The following is a 26,092-nucleotide window of genomic DNA, read 5'->3' as shown; positions in this document are numbered from 1 at the left end:
CTTTAGAAAGCAATGACAGCAGCAGCGTCAAAACCTTTAATGTTTTACCTAAGGAATTTTACCCTAGGAAAACCAAATGGTCAGTTCTGTGTCAAGACTGACTGTCAGGAGGAAGTGAGACACAGGAAGAATTTGAATCAGGATAGGATGTTAAGGCTGAGTGGCAAACCTGTTTGTCCTGCTTCATGATCACTTCATCCATGTCATCTGTTTCAAGCTGGTCATGTGCAACTCCCTCTAAATCTACTAGAGAAACAAAGGAGGAAAGGAGTGAGGAGACAGAAGTGACAGTCTAACTGGAAGTTCCCATGAAATGAAAAAGAGATCAGCAATGTGTGATTAGAAGTTTCCATGAAATAAAAAAAATAGTAGCTAGTAACAAGATATTTTTCTGCATAATTGAAGAGAGAGGAATCAAATCAATTTCCAATCTCCTCCAACTCTGAAAAGCAGTTAAAATCTGCATGTGGATCATTAGTCTGCTCTGTGATGAAGGTGGGTGCAGAGGTAGGCGGCTTTTCCTGTAACCAAACCATCAGCAGTTCTGGGCTATGTGCCTTCAAAAAGAAGTATCGGCCTTCTACTGCACTGTCACTGGGGCAAATGCTACACAGAGAAAATATTGTACTGAAGAGTCAGAAAACTAAATGGGTAGGAGATGGTTGCAGAAGAAACAATTCCCTATCTCAGTTTCTCTTTCATGAAAAGTTAAGTGACTTCGCCAAAGTCATACACAAAATAATATAATCACATTAGGAATAGGCCCAGTTCTCCTGTAAATTATGCAACGAGCACTTTGCAGTTGTTTTTTTTTTTACAATACAATTTTAGCACGCTCTCCACATACTCTTTGTACATTCCCATGTAACTTCTTAACTGTCAACTATGCTCTGCCTTAAATTCCTAAGACAAGTAAGTCAGACACACTTCAGGGTAACTCTTCATGGAAAACTGCAGTGTACAAACAGAACCTCCTCAGTCTCTCGACTAATTCTGAAGCAGAGTGCCCAGTGATATCAAATCCATTTTCAGGTTCACATGCTGGAGGAAAGGGATGCCATCCAGAGGGACTTGGACAGGCTTGAGAAGTGGGCCTGTGTGAACCTCATGAAGTTCAATAAGGCCAAGTGCAAGGTCCTGCATGTGGGTTGAGGCAATGCAAGCACAAATAAAGACTGGGAGGAGAAAGGACTGAGAGCATCCCTGAGAAGAACTCGGGGGTGCTGGTGGATGAGAAGCTCAATATGACCTGGCCAAGTGAGCTCGCAACCCAGGAAACCAATCCTATCCTATCCTGGGCTGCATCCAAAGCAGCGTGGCCAGCAGGTTGAGGGAAGTGATTCTCCCCCTCTACTCCACTCTTGTGAGACCCCATCTGGAGTGCTGCAACCAACTTTGGCGTCCCCAACATAAGAAGGATGTGAACCTGCTGGAGCAGGTCCAGGGCAGAGGCCACAAAGATGATCAGAGGACTGAAGCACATCTATGAGGAAAGGCTGAGAGGGCTGGGCTTGCTCAGCCTGGAGAAGGGAAGGCTCAGGGTAGACCTTAGAGCAGCCTTCTAGTACCTAAAAGGGGCTACCAGAAAGCTGAAAAGGGACTTTTTAACAGGGCATGTAGTGACAGGACAAGGGGGAATGGTTTTAAACTAGAAGAGGATAGGTTTAAATTAGATATTAAGAAGAAATTTTTTTACTGTGAGGGTGGTAAGACACTGGAACAGGTTGCCCAGAGAAGTTGTGGATACCCATCCCTGGAATGAATGTTCAAGGCCAGGTTGGACTGGTCTCTGAGCAACCTGGTGTAGTGGAAGGTGCCCCCATCCATGACAGGGGGGTTGGAACTGGATGACATTTAAGATCCCTTCTAACCCAAATTGTGAAAAGGTTGACAAGGAAAACATTGAACAGAAAAAACATGGAAAACAATGCACCAAAACCCCAAGCTAAAGAGGTTTATATTTCAAGACGATTTCTTCATAAGCTTTTTTTTTAATTTTTGCCTTATGCTGCTGATGGTTAACAACCATGACTATTAGAGTGGATGTAAATTTTGCAAGATAGGTACCTGTTAAATAAGAGTTGTTAAATTAATTTACTGTGTGTTTCCAGCCTTCTGAAAATAACCAAGTCACAGAATCCCAGAATATTCTGAGTTGGAAGGAACCCACAAGGATCACCAAGTCCAGCTCTTAAGTGAATGGCCTCTACAGAGATTGAACCCACAACCTTGGTGTTATTAGCACCACGCGCTAACCAACTTGGCTTGGACACAAACTGGTGATATATTCCATACAGCTCAGTGATATGTCTGAAACAAAGACAAGGAGGTAAGCTGAAATCGATTACTTACTTTTGTGTTTGGAACGTGGGACAGAATGCACTTCTGCAGTTACAGTTTTTAAAGACTTGGGTGGTTCTTTAGGACCCCAGTCTTCTTCCCACTCCTTTTTAAATTTCTCCTCCTCTGCTGTTATCCTAGAGGAAAAAAATGCAGCTAAGAATTCCAAGTATCAAAACAACAGAATCAATATATACAGTACAATTATTTGTGTTTAGTATGTTTAGTTTTTCTTTTAATATAAAGCATAATAAATTCTTCCTTCTCCCAAAGTAAATTCCTTTCATCATTCTTTTTCATTTACTAAGCTACTAAGATAATTTGCAAAATACAGTGTAACTGAGTAAAATATTCTTATTTTATATTGAGACTTTTAAGGCCAATTATATAAACACCTGCACAGATACTAAGCCCAGAGTGATACACTACAGTACTGACTGTCCTCTTGACTGAAGTAAAAAACATCTCTCAGCTAGTAATTTTTCATTTTTAGAACTGGAAGTATCTATTAGAAAAACAGTCAGTTTTAACTATAACACTGGATGACAGAACATCTACCACATGCCTAAATCAGACATTACAATGGTGAATTATACCTAAAAAGTACGTATCTTCCTTCTATATCTTAGATCCATTTTGATGATTGCTTCCCAAACACATAGTTCTATGTTGCACTAAAAAGTGACTCTTCCCAAAAAGAACTAAATACTGTTGAAACACAAACCACGTTAAGTTCAGGATTCTAAAAAAAAAATGAAAAAAAAAAAAGAAATAAAAAAAGGGAACAGAGGGGAATGAAGGGGTAGAGAGAGAGGGCAGAGGGGTAGAGAGGGAGTGTCACACTTCAGGACAAAGGAGCTTGCAGAACAAGTAAATTACCTGGAAGGCACCTAGAATGGCACTGTGATCCGAAAAAAAAGGACATTTCAAAGGAAAATTCAGCAAATACCAAGTAGGTCACAACAGAAGTGTCGTATAACCTAACAGCTTGTAGCTTCATATATGGGGCCTTAAGTGATCCAAGATCTATTTTTGACTATAGCTGGTCTTGAACTGGTAAGCTGATCCATGGTGCCAAAATTTACCAGGTCTTAGATATATACGATGCTACTTATACTTGGATTATCTTTTGCATTTCTAAATTAGCTAAATAAATTGAAAAAAATATTCACATGGGGTCAAAGAAGTCTTAAATCTGTAGCTGAGCTCAGTATTTAAATTTAGAGGCATAGTCAATAGCAGGGAACAATGGATAGAATGTTTTCCATTTAATTTAAATTTTAAAAAATGGGGTTACATTGAAGTACACGGGGTTAGGGACTTCTGCCATTGAAGCACATTTGAAAATTTTTCCAAAAATGCATGCAAGATATCAAAAACCAGCACAGTAGTGACTTTATACAAGGAATTACTGCAGAAAGGATTTTTAAAAGATACCAATCGGTGATCCTCACAAACCATTACTGCAGGAAAGCATTGTGTTCTAGTGTAACTGCCTGCCACAACTGCTTATTAAATCTAAGCTTTAGATTTCATCTAAGTTCCTCTACTACCATTCTGCCTCCTCCTCACAAGGAGATTGACACTGACTTAAATTTTGGTTTGTAAGATGGAAAAGTTTTACGGTGCCTGAGCAGCACTTGAAAATTACACAAGGAAGTATAAAGCCACGCTACACCTTACAAGGAGAAGGCCTCAAGGCATGAAAGCCCCCCCATAGTGAGTAAAGATGCACTTAGTTCAGAAGAGCACTGCAGATATGCAACATTCATTATAACAGACAGGCAATCCGGATTTGGAGAACAGAGTCATTCGTCATCTGTGATGGTCTGCTTTTATAGCAGCTTTTGGCTTTTGCAGGGATTTCTATTATAGACCATAATAAAGAACAGGATTATCAGTTCCCCAGGAATTAGAAAAGGGAAAGGCATAAGAATTCATCCATGTGCTGCAGCAGAGCCCAAGGCCAGACTGTCAGAAAATTTTTCTCTTGTGACAACTGGGAAATATATTCCTTTTTGCACCTTACAGATTCAGATCAAAAGAGATACTGTGTAACTTACTCTTCTTTCATGTGATTTCCCAACATTTAGAAAGGAAATTAAGTACTGTGAAAATAACAATATGTAATACTGGTTAATTTCAAACTTCCAAATGTAAAAAAATGCTGAAGTAACAAATATAGTAGTGACTATATTATGATACAATCTTTGAATGTGTCTTGTTCTAGAACCACAGCTTTTTAAAACCAAGAATAGACTGTGAGCCCTTCCCAAATCTTCATTTGCAAAGCCTAGCCATGATGATGAGAGACTGTGATAATAAAAATCAGATTTCCTGAATAAAATAGGTTACAGAACTGCCTGCTTTTGGTGCCCTGTTTTAATTAATTCTCACCTTAGAAAAGCAAAAGCCTAGTTAAAATTTATGACTCAAGTCAGTTAGCAGCACATAGTCCTTATTTTACAGAATCACAGAATATGTCGAGTTGGAAGGGACATACAAGGATCATTGGCTGTGCACAGGGCCATCCCCAATAGTCACACCATGTGCCTGAGAGTATTGTCCAAACACTTCTTGAACTCTGTCAGGCTTGGTGCTGTGATCACTTCCTGGGGGAGCCTGTTCCAGTACCCAACTACCCTCTGGGTGAAGAACCTTTTTCTAATATCTAACATAAACCTCCCCTGTCTAACTCTACATAGTTTTTGTTGTCAGAACTGACTGACAGCCTGAAAAGACTATTAAATTCTGTCTTACAAATCATGAACAAACTACCTGTGTTCTGTTTTTTTAAAATATAAGGTAAGTGGATATGTCACCAACCCCCGAGTATACACGTTTCCCAACTCTTTAGTGATTCTTCTCTGTTTTTAACCTGATCTGCTTCACAGCAGTACTAATTTTTTTCTGTTAGAATTAAATGAAGACAACAGAGTAAACAAGTTTAGAGACACAAAACTTCCTTAAGCCTAAGTTTCTCTATATGTTAATAACATATTTTAAAAATAAGTGCTCAATTTCAATTTCACATTGAATTTATTATTGTCATAAGCCTCATGTTTTCCAGGTGCTGATTTTCAGATCAGTTTCCTATTCTGTAACTGTGGTGTACTTGCTGATACATATTGGACCCTACATTTAGCTAAATGGAAACATTACACGATTTTATTAGAAAGGAACATGCAGAATGTTTTTACCCAGATCTAATATAAAAGAACTCTTTTTCAGGTGGCATAGTGCCTATGTCAGATTTCTACTTACTGCTCTATTTCTCTGCGATATCTCTCTTCTTCCTCTGCAGCCTTCTGGGAAATCTCCAGTTTTCTTCTGTAATAAGAAGAATTAGGACACCATGATAAAAATAGTATTTTCTGAGTAAGAACTTGGACAAAGTGTGTCAGCATATAGTTAGTAAAAGATATAGACAGTAAATACAAACATATTGGGGAAAATTTTTAAAAGTAGTCTTAAAGCTACCAAGGATGTATGTTTTCATAGGAACCCTGAGGTGATTCCTGACCATCTGGATAATAAGGACACTGAATCATAGAGGTATGACAGTCGGGGAGCAAAGTGACCCTTCTACTCGAGATGGGTTTGAGTGACATCAGCTTGGAAAACCCAGAATGTCAAGAGCACCACAGGATAAGCATTTTATGAACAGAGATTCTGCAACAGCAAAATCAAGTTAATCTAAGTTGGGAATCTTCTCACTTCTGCGAGAATTGTCACAGAAATCAAAGTGTGCTCCTGTCTCCCATGCCCTTTCCAAACCCAAGCTAAGTTTTTCAGACTGTCCTACACACAATCCTTACAGTCTCTCTTTCTCTTGCTGCTCTTTGATGATTTTGTTAGTCTCCAGCGCAAGCCGCTTCTGATGCATTAACTCCTGGCGTTCTTGCTCACGGAGACGTGCTTCTCTTTGTCTTTCTTCTTCAGTCATGAACAGCTCCTTTCCCTGCAATCACAACCACCACCCAAATCAGTTGTGAGAAAAACTCATGAATGTAGTTCTTTTAGGAAATAATTAAAAAATCAACTACATACTAGCACATCTGCCATTTCCTCACTTTTTCTGAGGAAGGCATTCTGAAAGACCCTGGAAGATCTGACCACTTCACTCCAAAGAGCTATTCAGTTTCATCCTCCAAGTTACTATGTGCTTAACACCTCATAGGAGTCATGCAACAACAGTGTAGGGGTCATGCCAAATACCTGCTCAGTGCGTCACCCAGAAAAAACTTGACATTATACCTTCTTGAAACCTAACTGAGCAATGAAATGTCAGAGAACAGCACACTGAATGATTCCCAGTGTGAAGACAACTACATAGTTACTGTGTTTTAATATTCTTATGCCTGGCTGCTGCTGAAAGGTACCGTCATTCAGGGAACCCAAACACAGGGAACACACATTCCCAAAACATTATATAGTTGATGTGTTTCAGTTGTTTTTGTTCCTGTTTCATTTGCTTTACAGTTAAGACAACACCACTACTTCCTATTCAAGAAAGATATTTCCATAGTGGAACATTGATAACATTTATCTAATTTTCATTTCTGAAATTAAAATCCCACGTTAATTAGGAAGGCAGGATTTTTCATGTCTCTAAGGCTCAAAGTAGACAGCTTAAACAAAAGCAGCCATTGAAGAATGCCTCTGCACCCTGGTCTTTGCTAATGAAAACCAGGAGTAGGGAAATTATTTCCTTTTGCTCTCTCTTCTCCAGTACAAAGATGTGTATTGAGGAAAGGAGAGACACGCAAGGTGAAGCAATGTGGAACAGAACAGTTCCATAGCAACAGTTTGTTCTAAGGACAGAATCCCAGCGATGCATGCTGGAGTAGATCTCATCTTTTCTAACAGTTCGTAACATATCTGGAAGTTGAAACTAAGTCCTTAGGATGTTGAGTTTCTGGAGCTTAATAATTGGGTCTGGAGTATTTTTTTAAACAATGTCTACAACGTCTTTGGAAAACTGCATCTCTTGTTACCATAGGAGCAGTTTAAATAAACCATTAATTCCTTAATGTAGCAACACTCAACCCTTAGGAAATAGCTGAAGTGATTTATTACATCTTTTTTTCCCCTATTTAATTCAGTTGCAAGACAATTAGGAAACACCATCTTTGATTAGTCTATGGAACTTGATTATCCTCTTGTACATAACTACACACTTTGCAGTAAGAAGGATTAAGGCAGTAAAAACATTCAAACATTTATTAAAAGTCACACTGAAGTCAGAGAGAAGATTTAATTAATTTCAACTGGCTTTAGATTAAGCCCCAAAGGCTTAAAGTTGTATTGTAAAAAACACTGGAAATGGAAAACTGAACAATTTTCAATGTGTTGATACACTAAATAGATCAGATAAACAGTTACACAATGAATTCATTTGGAATAAGACTAAGACATCATCTATTCAGGATTTGACTCCAATCCAATTTACCTTTTATGTTTCAGCAGAAGCAGATATCTATTTGAACAGAAGCTCTCAAACACGAGAAGCCATTACGGTAAATTTAATTTCCACTGTAAAGGGAACTGTTTTGCATTGGCCCACAATCATGAAACAGTTTCATTTGAGAACACTTTGGATGGTATGAAATAATCGAAAGCCATTCAACACTGCCCTGGTTTGACAGAATTTAGTGGTACAGATCTTATAAAGAAACAGAGGTTTAGTTTTTACAATTTTCTGTTTACCATTTATTTGCTGACATAGGAATTTTCACCAGTGTTCTGCTTTTACAAATATACTACTTACAGCGCCTGCTACCACAGAGATAGTCAAAGTACGACTACTTTTGAGCACTCTGACAGCCTGCAAATTAAAACAAAACAAAAATCAGCCTGAAACAAGCGGTAAAAAAGGTCAGTATATATTCAATGGAAGATGCTGGCTGTCAAGGTTGGAATTTCCAGAAGCCCCACCTGAACTAATCAGGGTGGTAGGTATGCAAACCTCCACATTCCCATGCTCCATTCAAGTTAGTAGCCTAGTATGAAAATCAATTCTTTGTGGCCAGGAAGATCAGAGAGATGTTTAATAAGCTGACAACTACAAACTCAGGGAATTAGAAAGACTTGATCTTACCTCTTTATGATCCACGTTAGAAAAGTCCACTCCATTTACCTCAACAATCTGATCACCAACCTAAAGAAATTAATACAAATTTTAGTACAGATGCTAAGTTACTACATATATTAAATAAAACCAGAAAGAGATATGCTCTCCAACATCCTTAATACAATAATCATGGGTACTGGCAGAGCACAAGGGGAACAGACCAGAAACTGGTCAGGCTTGCACATCCTCCTATACTAGCATTTCCTATTGCCACTGCTTGAGATCAAATCCTGAGCTTGGCAGGATATTGGTCTGACCCAGGTCATTCATGTTCTTAAAATTTTAGGAAACTAGCTTCATTTGAAATATAGCCAAAAGGTATTCCTTTTCCATGGGAAAAAAACCCCCAAAACAACAAAAAACAACCCAGCTAGTCACTTTACAGTGATCCAGAATCCTTGAAGTCAAAAATACCAAACAAGAGGTCCTTGTGGTACCTATCTTGGAAGGTGACATACTCACCTCTAAGCCCACCTCTGCTGAAAGAGAACCCGGCTTAACATTGCTGATAAAAATGCCTGGTTTTTGTGTCGGACCACTGGAAATACTGGTAATATAAGAAACCCAAAACATTTATTGGATGATACTTATAGAATAATACAGTATAATACAGTGAATAGTTTTAGTTGTTTAATCAAAAATAACTTACGAGAAAAGAATATTTATGGCATGAGCCTACTCTTAAACAAACACCATAACAGCTTATCATCCTGCTTTTTTATTTTTTACACCACAAAACTCTTATTTAAGAAAAAGCTAAAAGAAAAATATTCAAGCTTCTAGATTTTGCCTTAGATGTTGCAACTAACACAGTATACTGACCTACACCTTCTAAGGGACACCAACAGTATTTGAAAGTGAGCAACCCAATGAAGAATTACTAATTGTTCGCATGTTTACTCACTGAACTGCAGTATATTCTGTGTATAAAACCGTGTTATTTTTTTAGGATTTTATATTAAAAGCAAGAAGGATGTTTCAACCAGAGGAACATCTAGCTTGGAAAATTTAAGCTGCCATCTAAGCTGGGCCCAAACACAGAAACTACTTTTGTAGATTATATATCCAACAAGTGATGTTGAACCACCCTCCCAGGTCCATAAATAATTTTTAGAAGTCTTTATATCCTCCAGATAACATGGAAGAAAACTCCTGGCATATTCCTAAATATTCCTAAATACAACTACATATTCCTAAATACATAAAAAAATTCTACAATATCCCTTCTACCCCAAAACCTCCATAACTAGTGCGAGGACAAGAGTCTGAAAATCAGAGAATCATATTTCTAAAAAAACCCTGCAGATTCAACATTAATTTTAGGAACTGGATATAGCTTTATGATGGTTTTTGTTTTGTTTTGTTTATATCAGAAATTTTAACACAGGTATTTATGTTTTGTCTAAAAATAAGTAATATGTGCCACAGATATCCTGCTGTTGCAGTTTGCCTTTCTGATCCAACATAGATCTTTATTTTCAGATATCATAGCAACAAAGGATGGAAATAACTGCCTTGAATGTCTCACTTAATAAACCAGTGACATTAAATAACAAATGTCTACGCACCTGCATCCCATGCCTTTTGTACCTATCAAGCTAATGAAGACTTTCTTCTCCTTACTGTCTCTCCCTCCAGAAGAAGCAAGTCCAGCAACACTGCCCTTTGCTTCCTATAGAGGGATTAAAAAATGTTGCAGATGTTACTCTGTCTTGAATTCATATCAAGACTACTATAAAATTTCCTATAGCCAAAATGAAACCCCGCCAACATCAAGATAAGATTCCTCCAAGGTCCTATCCTACTGGAAATGAATGTGAATTAGAGTCATTTCAGTGGATCTGCATGACTAAGGTGAAAGACTGAACTTATCTATTTGGAGAAGATTACTTAAATAGTCAAACTTGGTCTTCAGAAAAGGCTGAAGAAAAATTAGAGGAAAGTGATATGGCAAAATAATCATTTAGCTGTTCCCTGACAATAGGGCTGGAGAAATACACGATAGTGCTCGCTATTGAACTAAGTCTTTCTTCCTGAAAGGGAAAGAACAGTAATTGTGGTATTTCTTTTCACTGCTGCAACCCTTTGCATTCAAAGTTGTCATTCCTCCACTAATACACCTAACATAGACAAAATAATCTGATAAAGATTTAAACAGTAGAACTACAGGCTGGGAAGTCAATAAGCTCAAGCAAAATAAAGCACCAATTAATGAGTAAAAGCTATTTCATTTGTGTCCTGCCCTTTTTTTACCTAATGGTTCTAGAATAATTTCATATAAAAAAAAATGTTTCTAACAGAACACTTGTAACAAGATATTGCATCATAGAAATACAAACAATAGTTTCTATAATAAGGTCAGAGGAGAAACTGTTTCAGAACCATTACAGATTTTCCAGAAGATATGTTAATAAAATATTGATCTCTTACCCCAGATTCTGACACAAACTGATCTACATATTGCCATTTAAGGGGTTCATCTGCTGAACTGGAAGGAGAAAACAATTTAAAATAATGGCACAAATAAAAATGTACTCAAGAAGCTACTTTTGAATGTGGTCTTCTATTTTGCAACCACAACTTTCTTTGGATACTATTCACAACAACTGGTTTATTTGTCATCAATTTAAATAAAACATCAAACAACAATACAATTATTTAAGCTAGTAAAGCTGGTCAGATATAAAATTGATCAAACCTCCTCAAGTGAAACAATTTTAGGAAACTCTAAGAAAGACTGTAAAAAAACCATAACAACTCGAACAGCTTATATAAATGTCTATGCAGACAGACATCTCCCATCACTAAAATTTCTGTAACATTCCACTTAAAGATTCAACTTTTCAACAAAAATTACAAGTGGACAATAATTCTAAATTCTTCCAAGCTCTGAAGCAAGTCTCAGATGCTACATGCATAAAGAAGCAGTGGATCTCTCTGTTAAGACAGGTACATTGATAATTAAATTTCCAGGAAACATCCATGAAAAACGAGGAAATAGAAGAGGGTTAAGGAGACAACCGGCATAAAAAGTCAGATTCATCAAAGAAGACATCTGCCCATTTATTACAAAGAAAATGACATTTTAATCAGCATTCAAAACATTTTCATAATAAACACAGGTTCTTTGGATACAAAAGGCTAAGTGAAAATAAGTGATCTAATTTGTTTTCACATGAAATACCCTTACCTTTTGACAGGTATCATGCCAACATCTGAAAAAGAAAAATTCTCTGTTAAGTTTCTACAGATCATCAGCAATCTATTAATAAGAGTCAGTAATCTATTAATAATCTTTGGTGATAGAGGTGATTTTTTAAGTTACTTACGTCTTACTTTTATGGACACTATTTTCTTTGTACGAATGAGGTTTATGACTTCTTCATGTGTGCATGATGAAATGGAATATCCATTTATACGAACTATCTCATCTCCAACCTCAAAAATGAAAGGGAGAAGAAAAAATAATTGTGAATTAATATTTTAAAAGGTTTGCAAGCAATAATACAATCTGGTAATAATTTTGATGCAAAGGTTTGATACTGTTGAGTCCTGAATACTTTCTGAATTTCAGGTAATGTTTAGATCAGATTTACCCATATTTGTTTAGACTTGATATTGAACACCAAAAGGCAGATTAGTGGCCAAATAACAATTTTATAAATACTATCTAGTCTCTACACATCAGATTTGTACTCCACAGATTATCTTAAATACAAGGTCCATGTGTTAATTCAAATAATTCTGGAGTGATTTTCTTCCTTTACACTTCAGCAGTTTAACTTTGCTTTTACTATCTGTTTTCTGAGAGACCTTCCTTCAATAGGAAACTTTCACTTGGTCTTATTACCTTGCCCGATTCTGGATTCAGAAAATGCATCTCTTTGTCTTTTTTTGGGGACCATGCTAACCTTTATTGGCAATCAAATGGCAGCACCCCAAGAACATTCCCTAGCAGTGTTCAATTTACTCGTGTAGAATAGACAGGGTGGCCACTTCTATAAAATTTCAAATTTTATTTATCAGAATACAATCAAAAGGCTTCCCTTCCTCTAGTATAAATCCAAATTTGATATGCTACGATGATTAGACTAGAAATTTCCAAGTTTCTATAAATTCTGCCTAATGATTCCCTCAGCTAGGGAGGCTGAGAAGAAATCAGTGATGGAAACATTGCCCACTCCATTTAAGGTTGAACCTTATGAGCTGCTCAAGATAAGACTGAAAAATGCAGGTCCTGGCTAGACCTTTACTAACAAAGACTTTTACTTAACATGACAGGGCACTATGAAAACTAGAGCACAACTTCTTCCACTAGGCACCACAAATCAATCCACTGCACAATAAGATATACAAATAATTCCCAGGAAACGACTAACAAACCACCAACACTATCTTCTTATACCTCTGTATTTTGATCTCTACAAGGACAAAGTCAAATACTTTGGTTTCACTGCTCTCTGGTAGCGTTTCCTCTAAACTACTATTAATATTTATTATGTGAAATGTATCAAAATGCCACACTGATACTTGACGGGACTTTTCTCATTAATGTTAACAGCACAGGATTTTGTTCTTAATCAATGAAACTTTGTGTGTCTCCTCACAAATGCATCTGCTTTCATGGCAGCGTTACCACTGGTTAATGATTGCCTAAAATGTTCCATTTGAAGACTCAAGTTTCAAGCTCCCAAATTTCTTTTTAGGCTTAAGTCTTCCATGCTGGTATCTACGTCAGGCTGATTTCAAGTTTCAGCAAAGCTAAAGCAACTCGTTTTAATCAAGAAATCTGGGTGGAATGCATTGTCATGCTCGTTAAAAAGAAATATCTACAATTATTTTGTTGCGAGGTTCTGTGCTTTCACTTTAGGTCTGGAAAAGGTCCTTATGTTACAAATTAAGACTACTATTTTTACAGTCTTAGTGAAGATCTTTATTGACTAAAAAGTTTAGGGGAAGAGGCAGGTTCATCAAAACACACTTCATGAAAATGAATAAAGACTCGCTATACCAGTTCTGATCTGGGGGGAACCTCCCCTTCATCTGCTTGCTTTGGGACTGCCAGTGCACCAGTCCCTGGTACCAAGATCAGTTGTGAACACACTTTCAACTGCTGCTGCAGAAGATCAGAAAAGCTGGCTCTTCCAGAATGCCAGAGGCACAGGAGACTCATCAGGAACATGAAGAAATGAGAAGCTTCATTCAGCCCTAACCACTCAAAAAAAATTGCCATTGTGCAAAACCCAAACCCCGCTATCTGCTTACAGAATGGACTTCATAAAGAATTCACGAGAGTATTACAATAAATATTGTAATATTTAATGCATTTGTCAAGACTGTACCACTTTAGATAACCCCGGGACCGATTTTTTTAACATAACAGTTTTGGTTTTTTCTTTTGAGCCAGATACGTCTAGTCCAACTTTACTGTCACTGAAATGACAGAGGTAATGGCATCAGTCTTAGTGGTCTACTGTGGTTGTACAGACCAAATCACACAGTGTATTCACTGTTTTCTCCATCACACAAGGCTGATGGGAGTATCTGTGACTGAAAAAATTGAAGTCACAGTTTAGGTAGTAGCTTCCTTGTACCTTGGCAACAGTTTTAAGAAAAAGAAAAAGGCCATAGCTGGAGATTCCTCCTTTGACACTGCACAGCTCAGTGCTGAAGGCCTAAATTTGCATCACCAGATTTATGTGAGAGGAATGAGTGGAACTGGGAGTAGGAATTTCTCAATATAGCCTGTGTCTTAGAGACTGTCACATTAACTCACACTGTGACAGGTCTACCCTTGCGTGACAGGACACTGGGCCGTCACCTTCTGCCTTTTTTCATATGTAATAAGTACTACTGAATCTTCCTACTGTGATCTGTTCAACTGAAAAAAAACCCCATAATCAACAAAACAAGAAACTACCCACTTATCTTCTTTACTTGTTTCGCAAGCTTTTCTAATTCTTCTGAGAAGTGCCACATGCTCTGCAATATTACACAAAACATTAACAACACATCCAATCTACCATCATAGCTCATGTAGCACATTTTGCACTGAAGATGAAGATTTTTATCTGACACAAAACAGCATCAGCAGGCTACAAAAGCACAGAAAACACAGTATGTGACTGTGTTGCAGGAGAGAACTCACGGCAGGGGCAAAACAGGACTGTTGTCTCCAGCCCCTGACAGTGGGACATCCACTCCCTCTGCTGGGCATCCAAAAAATCTCACCCAGGGCAATGGCCTGCATTCTAAATAGTTTGAATGTTTTTAAGCCAGCCAGTCTTTTAAAATTATCTCTAATAAGAGCAGAAAGTGGTCAGAAACGAAGGGTTTAGAACGTTCAAACTGTGGTAGAAATGCAGAATCTGAAAAGGAAAAGTACATGAGATCTGCAGTCTAGAGTTGCACAGCTGATAGCTCTCACGATGAAAGAACACTCACTTAACCAACTTGTTCCAAACGTTCAAAACGACATCCATTCATCCCACAAGCCTGGTAGCCATGCAATTGCAGTCCTCTTTTTCCTGAAAATACACCACTAAATTCTTAGCTAGTTCCACACCCCAAAACCAAGAAGGTTTATCTGGAACTTCCAGATAAGGCTTCCCAGGGATATAGTCATGGCCCCAAGCCCGCCAGAGCTAAAGAAGTGTTTGGTCAACACTCTCAGGTACATGGTGTGATTGTTGGGGCTGTCCTGTGCAGGGCCAGGAACTGGACTTCGATGATCCATTTAGGTCTCTTCCAAGTTAGGATGTTCTACAGTTCTAAAAATTTACTCTAGAGCTGTTTCACTGCCCTTGACACTTAGGAAACTCACTGTGAATAGCATGTTTTTAGGACTGGGATTAGAACTGGAAGCAAAATGGCTCAGAGACAAGTCAGACTTGTGGTACTGTGTATAAAGACTCATAAGCTCTACAAACCATAAAGACTCTCAGCCTATTTAGGATTCTGCTGGTTACACTAGTAGGAAAGCAAGTGACCTCTGCTTTTCAAAGGAAGGTAGAGTTCCTTAGTGACAAAATGCTCAAAATACTTTCTCCATTCCCATCTCTGGCCTCTCTCTGGATTAGTCACTTGGAAAAGTACTGGAATTTTGTGTATAACTTTTCTCTTGATCTTATGTATTGGAGGGAGGGGTGCTTTTTGTTTGGTTTTTGTTTAGTTCAAGATCCCTCATTTACTCACATCTTCCACATCATGCAGGCTATAACAGACCATGGAGTCTGGCTTTGCACAAACTCAACTCTTTAAAAGGATAACCTAAAAATGTTTTTAACTGCAATGCCTTAACACACAAAAGTACCCCAGTTTCAGGACTGCAAATGTCAGTGCCATCATGGGGCCAGTCAGTGCCATTTAATTTCTGAAACTCAGCACTCTTCAGTCAACCTAATAACATTTGTATTACTGACTGACAATTACTGATGGTGCTTTAGAAATAACCCAACCTAGGCTGAACTACAGGAGATGTATAGGCACAAAACAAACTGCTTCTCTTTAGGACACTTGAACAGCTTCTCCTGAACAAAGTTGTCTAATACTAGGGTAATTAATAGTTGTTTTCATATATTTTGTTACTTTTGAACTGGTATACCAACGTAATGAATCTGAAGCAGTAGAGACAAAAGTCTGTAGGATTGAGTAGAGCAGAACACTAACAATTACTTTGGTATTATATATCACAGTTTCTCCTTTCCCTATTAAACAGGGAGATGACAGAATTTTGAGATAAAAAGATGCAAACCTAACTTTTCCCAAGAGAAATGCCTATTATTTGCAACTTTTAACATAAGAAATATAATATATAGTGCTTCTAGAAAATTGAAGGGTTTATATAATAATATCAACTGTTTCAAATTTCACATTTGAAACATTCATATGATGAAACTTTCATCACTCATACCAACCTCCATCTCTTTGTATTCACCAGAATCCCCACACACATAAGTATCAGAAAGCAATGGGGGGGGAGAATGAAGTACATTTCTCCATGAAAGAACAAAACACTTGCAGCCTTTTAGAGAAACTGTAGTCAAAAAAGGGACAAAACTACAAGTGCCACAGTGAGCCTCCATGATTATTCAGTCATTTCAATGTAACTTGGAAAGCACTTCAAGGAGAAATCATGCAAAATTAACTGGAATTTTTTTTAAAGTAGCAGGATGTAAAACTGACGGTATAATAGAAGATCATTATACCTTTCTCAGACAGCATTTTTAGGATAGAAAACGCGTAGAGATTTAGTTAAATAAAGCAGGTAGGTGAAATTTCAGAAGCAGTTGGCTTTACTGTGAGACAGCAATTTAGAACAATGGGCTGCCTGTCAGGTCTTGTTATTCAGTGAGGTTCAGAAAGTGCCTAGTGCCGCCTATTATTCAGGCACTTTAGGCTGAGCTTTAACACCGCATATCAAAAAACAGAAATCAGGCTGCAAAGCAGGAGCTGCAAAGCACCATCTGCTCATATTAATTCATATAATCTAAGCCTAAAAAATTCACAGTCAGTCTCAAGTATACTTCCCCCTTATTGTCCCTACTATGCGTGCAAACTCTAACCATGTCCTGAGTTGCAATACAGCTTGTACAGCCCAGCCCTGAGATCCTTTACAATCCCATTCATTGCCACTAACATGTAGTGCAATGACCTCAGTCACAGCCTTTTTGTGTACTGAGAAATCAGGAAAACTGACATCCTTAGAGTAACACAACTGAGCTTAGTGATTGTGTCGAAACATTAGCCTGAAACAAGCTGAGAAGCAGAGCTGCAAAACAGCATTAAGAGGTACATATTAGCATGACAATTTAAGACAGTGGCTATTAAGTCCTTTATTGCTCAGCATCATTAATGCTTTCCAGTATTTTCCAGGAGATGTTTTCAAAAGCCATACAAGCAACTGGTCTTTGTCTTTTTCTCAGTTTTCTAGCATGGAAGAAGGATGCAGCTGGAATATCTCTGATGAGCTAACCACAACCCAGGAACAACTCTTGTCTACACTTCCTATTCTCAGTGTCTAACATAGTAGGTGAGGTCCATGAATTTGTGCAGTGCAAACTCTGAGATGGTGCATTAATGCCCTTTTCTGGAGTTACTGACTGGTAAATCCCAGGCTTAAAAGCAGGCTGACAACACATACAGCAAAGTGTTTGTCGTGTCCTAAAACACCCTCTCAGTTCTAATTACATACAGAACTTATGGTTTTGTTCTATAAAGGAGTTTCTAAAGTACCCAGGGAGCCAGTCATGCATCAGTCCAGAGCAGACTGACAGAAGATGGGACTAATTCAATGGTGATCCTAAATCAGATATACAGCTATGAAGGCAAAAACAAAAGGGCACACACATGCATGCAAACAGAGAGAGGAACAGTTATTTAAATTTCAGAAAGCTCTCAGCATGAGTTACACAAACGTGGAAACCTAATTTAACTGCCTTATTGACAGAGACTTATTTTTAATTTTTAATGTAGGAGAGTCATGGCATAATGCTGAAGCACATCTACAAAAAACATAAATTCAATCAAAACCTGTAATGATTCATGGCAGCCTAATATATTTTGTACTAATATTAAACATAATCCTTAACCATCAATACTTTCAGCAAATATTCAGACTCAACAAATTAAAATTAGTCCTTCCACTCAAACTCAGACCTTTAATACGCCTTATCAGATTCAAAGTCATAGAAGGATGCAGACATCTGCCACAGCAATTGCTCACTTCTCTCTTCACTAAGCAATGCCACATTCAAAGAGAAGCCAAACACTCAAAACTTCATGAATGCAAATTGCATAAGTACTGATTTAGAAAAAAAGTGTTCCTATACATAATTATTTTTGCCAACCTTGTTGGTAGGTTTGTGTATCTAAAATGTAATCACAGAAGTGCAATTCTATACAGTACAAAGGACACTGGAAATAGTTAAAAATAGCATCTTTCTTTTATTGCATAAACCAAAACCTCCACAATTTATACATGATTTCAAATAAACATTCCATTACAGAAATTATATCTGTGCAAAGTGGAACTAACACTTTTAGCATTTATAAGACCTATTCTACATGTAATCAGAATTTGGCAATGTAAACCACTCTTACACAGCCTAGAGATCTTTCTTTCCATCTGCGTACATTTAACTGTTGCTACTCATGAAGTATAAACACTCCAGAAAAATCTTTACTCTTCAAAAATTATCATATCCCAAATAAGGAAAAAAAAAGGTTTACATATCACCAAAAATGGTGAAATGAACAGTGTTACAACTTGTATAATGGTATTGGCTATGGTATTGACTTACATATCTTACGGATTTTATTAGAAGAGACAAAGAGCTCCTTAGCAATAGTAACTTCTAAATGTTAAAGAACAATCCTTAGTGCCTAACATTACATGAATATAATTCTCTTACCTGAAGTCCAGCATTGTCTGCCTGTCCTCCTTTAACTAACTGGGAGATGAAGAGGCCACAGCCGAATTCCAGTCCACCTCTCACACTTATTCCAAGCCCTTCAGGATTCAAACGATCCAATCTCACCTCTTTCAGCTTTCTGCAAAAACAGAAGATACTTGACTGTTCAACTGAGTAACACCTTGTGGCAAATATGTTTCATATGGAAGTTAGACATTATTTTTCCTGCTATATGATTCAGGCATTTAAAAAAGCAAGTTGACTGAAGTTTGGATGGATGTGTGTTAGCTAAAGACATCAAGTATTATTCGTACAAAAAGACATCTGTAACCACTGAATGTATCTGCTTCCAGAGGGCTAGAGCTATGAGAATTTTTTTATTACCAAATGCAGGAAAAACGAGAAAATATTTTTTTTTACTCCTTTATCCTACTTTTACTAGATTAAAGCAGGTGGCAGACAATTTCAGGTAGTTGTATTTCTAGTAAATAAATCAACAGTAAAATAACTATGCCCAGCTCAACACTAAACCAATATTTTACTCTGAACTTACCTGGAAACCCAGTATTTCCTGCTTGATTTAAGTCAGCTGCACTGTTCTGCATTTTCTTACCGTGATCGTTTGGGTGTCAGCTGATCATATTCCACCTGGTGTTTTAAGGGGATAAGTGGGCGGATAGCATCAAATAGAGGCAATCTGCTTGGCTCATTAATCACGAGTTTTAGGTCCCCCACAAGCACTGGAAGATTCATAGATCTGCAAAAACACAGTGAGAAAACAAGCACAGGTAAACAACACAAAGCACTGTTTTAAAAGTTACTGTACATGTGGCTTCGATATTTGCATGTCCTTTCAAGCTACTCAAAAAGTTATTTATGCAGATATTGGTTTAGCCAAAGCAAAATAGTCTCTCAGGAAGTAAGCCTTCTGTAAGTAAAAAATAATAACAACTATCTGCTCCAAAATAACTGAAGTCTTCTATACGTTGACTTTATCTTTTAAGATCATGCACATCACATTTATAGGTGACATCCTTAATTTCATTCTCAGAGTCCCCACAAGATTTATGGAACTGTTCAGAAATAACTTTCCAGATTAGACATACCTGCCTACTAGATTTTTGTTTCCTTACCAGTTAGGAATCCTTTTAAGTAAATCTAGGCTACAGGCTCCTTTCTTTCCTGAACTTAGGGGACTGAAAAATTGTTTCAATCCAGGAAAAAAAAAAAAAATCGCAATACTCCATTGCTAGAGCAAAGACTTGGCTTAAATTTTATTTTTTTTTTTTCCAAATCAAATTTGAAGGACGATCAACCAATAAACAAAACCTACTGATAAGTGTCAGCACTGTGATAGTTATATGCCTACAAAATATACTTTGTTGTACAGCTGCAAGAGGTGGAAGAGCTCCCTAAGGTTCAGTGGAGTTATTCCTACACAATACCAAGTTAAATTTACTCTGTATTATTTGCTGCTCCCTTTCTTATAATTTACATTTCCTGGCATACAGTATTACAGATTAGAGGTCAAAAACTTCTGGAAATGGTATTCATAGTGAAGAAGATATTAAGTCTTCAACAGCAACTGTATGTATTTTTGCCCTGGAATATTTCACCATGTATTTCCAAAAAGTGATACATCATAAACATACATTCACAGACATACTAAAAATTTTGCCCAAGTCATTGCAATTTTGGAAATTAAAGAAAAGTTGCTATATGCATTGTTAATTTTCTAACTGCAAGAAGATTTTAAATAATTCAGAGCTACTGAATCAACCAGCTTTCCAAACAACAGCCTTTATGAATGGAAAAGCAATTAGACAGACCTGAGTGAAACTGAATCAGATATGCAGCTGAATACCCCCATAACTATAGCTCAGGGCAAACATCAGATGGAAAAGGCTACATTTCAGTCAGCTGAGATGCTATTAATTACGATATGAATGGAAACAGTGTCTATCAGAGCCACTTCTCTATGATGAGTGGAAAATACATTCTCATCTTCTTTGAAAAACAATGGATCAGAGACTGATGAAATTTGCAATGATACAAGTCTGAAGCAACTGTGGTTTAAATCAGTTCAGCAAGAGGATTGATAATAGGCCTATCACCTTACCAGTTTTTTACCATTGTGTTGTAATAAGCCAGTCATTAAACATGATAAACATTACAAAACTAAATTTTTTCAGCTTTCTGAAAAAACAGTTGCAAATTTTTTATCTGAATACTTAGCAAAAATTTCTGCAAAGCAATCTCAACAGAAACCTCTGTAGCAAATAGGTAACCATTATTTGTTTCCTAAGAACAGTTTTATCATCCAGGTGCTTCCCCCACACACACCTCCCACATATGAATCCATCAAATTCTTTTAGAAAACTACCAACTCAAAAAACCAAAGTAACTTTATAGGTGCCTACAGGTTATACTGTGAAACCGTAAGATGTCATTAAACAGGATAAAAACTATTACTAAAAACTAAAACTAAAACTAATTTTTTAGTAGCATATAGAAAGACAATTTAAAATCTTGAATATTCACTCTTTAAATTTAAAAATATTAGTAAAATGCTACACAAACACATAAAAAACTAGATCTTACTGGTGGTACATCCGCAGCACATCATAAAGATAATCCTTCTCCGCTTCATTGTCAATTAATAGATTAACCTGAAAACCCAAAGACATTATCATAAATCTCTGACTAAATAGCCACAAATGTTAAACATAAGAGAGTTTCGCAGATTCTTAAGCTATAGAGCAAGGACTTCATCAAGGAAAGACTTACTTAAGACTTATTTTTAAGATAAATATCTTTTTGCAACAGAGCATTACCTCACGAAGTCGCACTTATAACAAGACTTTCTGAAATTAGTATTACAACAATTGGACAAGGTGGCAAATGCTGATATATATCTATGCAGTGGTAATATTATTACAATAATATCATATTTGTCTTACCTGAAAATCACTGTACTGTTGAATAAATGTCTTCAGAAACCTTTTTGGCCATTCATTAATGTAGCACATGCTGTCACAGATAAAACCACTACACTGATATAATTTATGTTCTGTTGTCCAAATCACCAGTTTCAGGATCTCACTTATAACATTATGCAAACTGCTGCATCTCTGTTCCTCTCTGCTCCAGCTCTTAACTGATAGAACTTGCTAATTATTCTTTCCTCCCCCACCAATAGTACATTTACTTAAACCAGTGTCATGTTACTATGCCGGCTCTTGCATAATTACAGTAAATTAAAGCAAAAAAACCCCCAAAATTCTTATATGAGGACTTCAATTTATATTCAGTGATAGTGAGACCCTCACTAATCTTACTTGCAGCGAGAGGTCACATCACAGTAGTTTTACATCTGAAGAAGCTTGATGTTTAGGAAAACAATTTACATCTGACCTAAAGGCTAATATTACTGTGACGTGAAGACTGAGGAGCAATTTGCATACTTAAAGAAAGGCACTTTCTTTCTAGGTTTGCAATGGTTTGCATTATGTTCAAACTCAATACATGCTTCACATTCCTTTTGTCCCACTTGGCTCTCTAAAGCCAGCAAGACTTCACATACAGGTGGTTTTCTGTTACTTGTCTCCCCTGGAAAAAAACCACTTTCAAAACACTGAAAGGCCAAAAATCTACATGCAGGTCAAGACTGCTTGACAGTAATACTAGTGAACAAACCAGTTTATTCACAGTGAATTTCAAAGCATAGAGGATAAAGTCTGCCTTAAAAGGAAATAAAACAGTTGCAATCAAAACTGACTGGGCCCCGATACTGTGCACAGACTCAAGTCAAGGTGATACATGTAAAACTGAGTCCAGCATCCATTTTTTACTTCCCCAACAGGAAAAATATAACATATAAGTCAGTTTTGGCTCTGGTATACAGAACTCAATTTCCAGTGCTAGTTAAGCTACTTTATGAGCAGTGTCTCATGAAGAACATTAAATGTTTAAGCATGTCAACCCTACACAGCTAAGGGCAAAACCATCACCATCTCTTCTCCTGACGGGGAAAGCAAGGAGTAACAACATTCCATTTTTCTCCTGATATGCTAACTGATGGACACGTCCCCATTCCCTCTCCAGAAATGGAGATCCATATCTAAATTCTGCTCTTTCTTCTCACAAAATGGTCAGTCTTGCTGTTTGATTCCTGCACTTCTCACCCTGCATCAGCAACTTCCTCATCCTCTGGACAAAAACAAATGCACTAATGACTTCTTATATATTCAGAATGCTACAGCTGGGTTAATCCTCCTGGGCCATCTCTCCAAATGAGTCATTCTTCTCCCATTGCCCTCTATTCCACCATTACTGCATCATAGCCACCTGCATCTCTTACCATTTTCCTAATTCTTAAATTCTTTGGGATAGAAACTTACTGTAGACATATGCTTTACCTAGGCTTATCATCAGCTTCTAAAATCTGACTCAAATTTCATAAATCCTAAACAATCACGGGCCCCATCTTCAAAAAAAAAAAAAATACAGTGGTGACATGGTGTAACTTGGATCACAGAAATATTTCAGTATATCTCTATTTGAGAAGTAAATAACTGTGGAGGCATGGGATAGGTATTTTCACACCTTTTAAACCAAGGATATTAAAAAAAAAACCATCTGGACACAGCCCTGGGCAATCTGCTCCTGGTGCCTGTATTTGAGCATGGGGTTGGAGCACATGACCTCCAGAGGTCCCTTCCAAACTCAGCCTTTCTGTGATTATTTAAATAGTCCTCACTGTAGTAGAATTATTTAAAATCCTAGAACATAAATAGTTGTTGACACATTACTGCAGAATATGCACTGTTTTTCATAAAAATTAATAAGAAGTGTTCACAAAACCTGCACTTACATAAAAAAGAAAAATTGAATCTGTTAACAAGTCTACATAAGTTTATTTAGTAAAACAGAAGTTGTGGGGAGTAAAAAGCACTTTTTGGTGTGGAAAAAGTTCAGATTACAATGCACTGCTGTAGAACAAGCCCAATCTGTCAGCTTTCAAAGAATAATATACATTTCTATTTAAGCTACACAGACACTGAAAAACTATTGAAAGAAAGGAAAGAGCTGGTCAATATATTTGGATATATTACATACTTTACACTGGTACTTCATTGATAGGGAAAACTGATTAAAATTTCTAAGAAAAAGAAAAAAGAAAGTGACAAAGAAAACTCAGATCCTATGGCAGAACATTTTTACTGGTTTGTCACAGAAAAAGCAGGCATTCAAGGCTTTGGATGCCACAGAGGCCACTAAAAGCAGGATGATACAAAATAATTCAAAGAAAAGACCTGCTACAGTATCCTGTAACTCAGATAAAGTTTTCACTTATATCTGCATCCTACCTATTTGCAGTAATGCTGAAAATACATCTTACGTTATCGGGGTGGGACTTGAATGATGTATGAATTATAGCAGCAATGAAAGGGAAAAGGTTTAAAGTTCAAGCTGGTAACCATCTGCCTAGAAACCAGAGTCTTTATAGATACATTGCACAACCCACTGCTGAGTTATACAGTAATAGGTAGCAAGGCAGAAATAAAGTGCTAGATGGCTACAGTCCTTAATGTTTTTTGAACTTCAGTTTGACATAAAAGCGTTTTTTGCATTCCCTCTACTTCAACCTAACAATCTCTTAGTTAATGGGTTTATTACCAGGCAACAGATACTTCTATGTAACATTACTTTGAAGAAATTGTGTTTTCTAGCTGACTAAAAGAAAACTGAAACAAAAAACCAAACGAGACCAACTATAACCTCTTTCATAAAAACAAGCAAACAAACAAAACCCCCCAAACAAACAAACAAAACCCCAAGCCCCCAAAGCAGTACTGAAAATTTTAATCTGAGAGTCCTAAATGGCTTTGCAAAAAACATCTCTTAAACATGCAAACTATTTTCCTCCTCCTTTCCTTAATTAGAGCTTTTTGAGCTTCCTTTGCTCATACCATTTTGCGCTCTGCTGAGCACTTATTTAACTGGGTAAATAACAAAATGACGTGCCAGGCAGACCGAGTAGCTCCATGTATCAAATGCATTTGCACATGACTGCACATGTACAATTCCACTGGGGAATGTTAAGGTGGAACTGGGTGCTCGCAGGGCTGGGATGGGCACTGCCAGCGCCTGGACTTCAGCACCTGCGCTGCTGCCTTGCCCTGAGCTGGGCCGGGCGCGACGTGGTATTAACATAACAAATTCAGTCAAGCCCTGGAAAAGCTCCTGCGCTGGGAAACGCTCTTCATTTCTCTCCCTCCCTTTTTAGGAGTTTTAACTATCTTCTCACAGGCGGCTGCCGCCCGCTTTTCCGCGCAAAGTCCCCCGAACTTCTCCCTTCCCCGCCGCTCCCTCCGGCAGCGCCGCCAGCCCGCCCCGGTGCCGGGAGCCGCTCCCGGGCCAGGGGGGGCTGCTCTGCACGCAGCCTCCGCTGGCCTCAGGGGGGCGACCCCAGCCGTCCCCACTGCCTTACCTTGTGGCGGAACTCTCGGGCAACCCTGCGCTCCATCGTGCGCGGGTGCGGGCGGGGCGGCTGCGCCGGCGAGGCCGCGCCCCGGGGCGGTGGGAGGGACGCGCTCCCGCCGCCGCCTCCCGCATCCTCGGCCTCGCTGCTCCGGGGGTACCATAATCTGCCTGCCGCCCCCGGCTGGGGCCGTTTGCGGCCAAAACGACGGAGAAAGTAAAATTTTTAAAACCCCCCCCCCCCCCCCCCCAAAAAAAAAACCCCACACGTACACGCACGCCCCCGCAGAGCGTTACCTGCTCTTTTCCCTGGAGTGGATTCTACAACCGGTGCTTCTCGTACTGCACGGAGCTCCCAATCCAGACCTGTCTCTTGTATTTGTAGGTATGTATGTATGTCACTATCCCTAGCAGTTAAGAAAAGCACGAAGATGTGAAATTTAAAGCGTACTAACACCTGGATTAAAAAAAACAAAACCCAAACCAAAACAAACCAACCAACCAAAAAAACCCAATCAAGCAAACAAAAAAAAACCACAAAAACCCCACAAAATCCAAACAAAACCCAAGCCCAAGCAAACGGAAAAATCTGCTTCAATAAATGACCATATTGTAAATAACCTGAAATTTTTTTTCTATTTTTTAAAACGTAAGCAGGGTGAATCTAATGTACCACTGTCTGATTTCCACCAGCCTCTCCCACTAACAGAATATTGTTGCTTAC

At 37.9% G+C, this 26,092-nt stretch overlaps 1 protein-coding gene across 3 annotated transcripts in view; it reads right to left on the bottom strand.

Moving 5' to 3' along the window:
* USH1C (USH1 protein network component harmonin) overlaps positions 1-25,414 on the bottom strand; it is a 48,826-nt gene extending 23,412 nt beyond the window's left edge. For 2 of the 3 annotated variants that reach the window (XM_027737267.2, XM_027737270.2), the window contains exons 1-15: positions 25,379-25,414; positions 21,487-21,554; positions 19,499-19,642; positions 18,886-19,024; positions 11,803-11,911; positions 11,664-11,688; positions 10,904-10,961; positions 10,042-10,145; positions 8,936-9,020; positions 8,441-8,500; positions 8,111-8,167; positions 6,159-6,301; positions 5,605-5,670; positions 2,353-2,477; positions 170-246 (exon numbers count right to left, since the gene is read on the bottom strand). In XM_027737267.2, the coding sequence (XP_027593068.1) occupies positions 170-246; positions 2,353-2,477; positions 5,605-5,670; positions 6,159-6,301; positions 8,111-8,167; positions 8,441-8,500; positions 8,936-9,020; positions 10,042-10,145; positions 10,904-10,961; positions 11,664-11,688; positions 11,803-11,911; positions 18,886-19,024; positions 19,499-19,642; positions 21,487-21,554; positions 25,379-25,414 (1,296 nt within the window). The remainder of the gene's footprint in view (positions 1-169; positions 247-2,352; positions 2,478-5,604; positions 5,671-6,158; positions 6,302-8,110; positions 8,168-8,440; positions 8,501-8,935; positions 9,021-10,041; positions 10,146-10,903; positions 10,962-11,663; positions 11,689-11,802; positions 11,912-18,885; positions 19,025-19,498; positions 19,643-21,486; positions 21,555-25,378) is intronic. The other variant, XM_039382467.1, reaches the window with a different exon arrangement.
* Positions 25,415-26,092: the final 678 nt, after the last annotated feature.

Source organism: Pipra filicauda, unplaced genomic scaffold (genome assembly GCF_003945595.2).
Source record: "Pipra filicauda isolate LSUMZ 115617 unplaced genomic scaffold, ASM394559v2 scaffold26_size5592650_pilon, whole genome shotgun sequence".
NCBI classification, from domain to species: domain Eukaryota; kingdom Metazoa; phylum Chordata; class Aves; order Passeriformes; family Pipridae; genus Pipra; species Pipra filicauda.
Note: the sequence above shows the minus strand (reverse complement) of the source record. Positions and strands in the feature narration are given on the sequence as shown.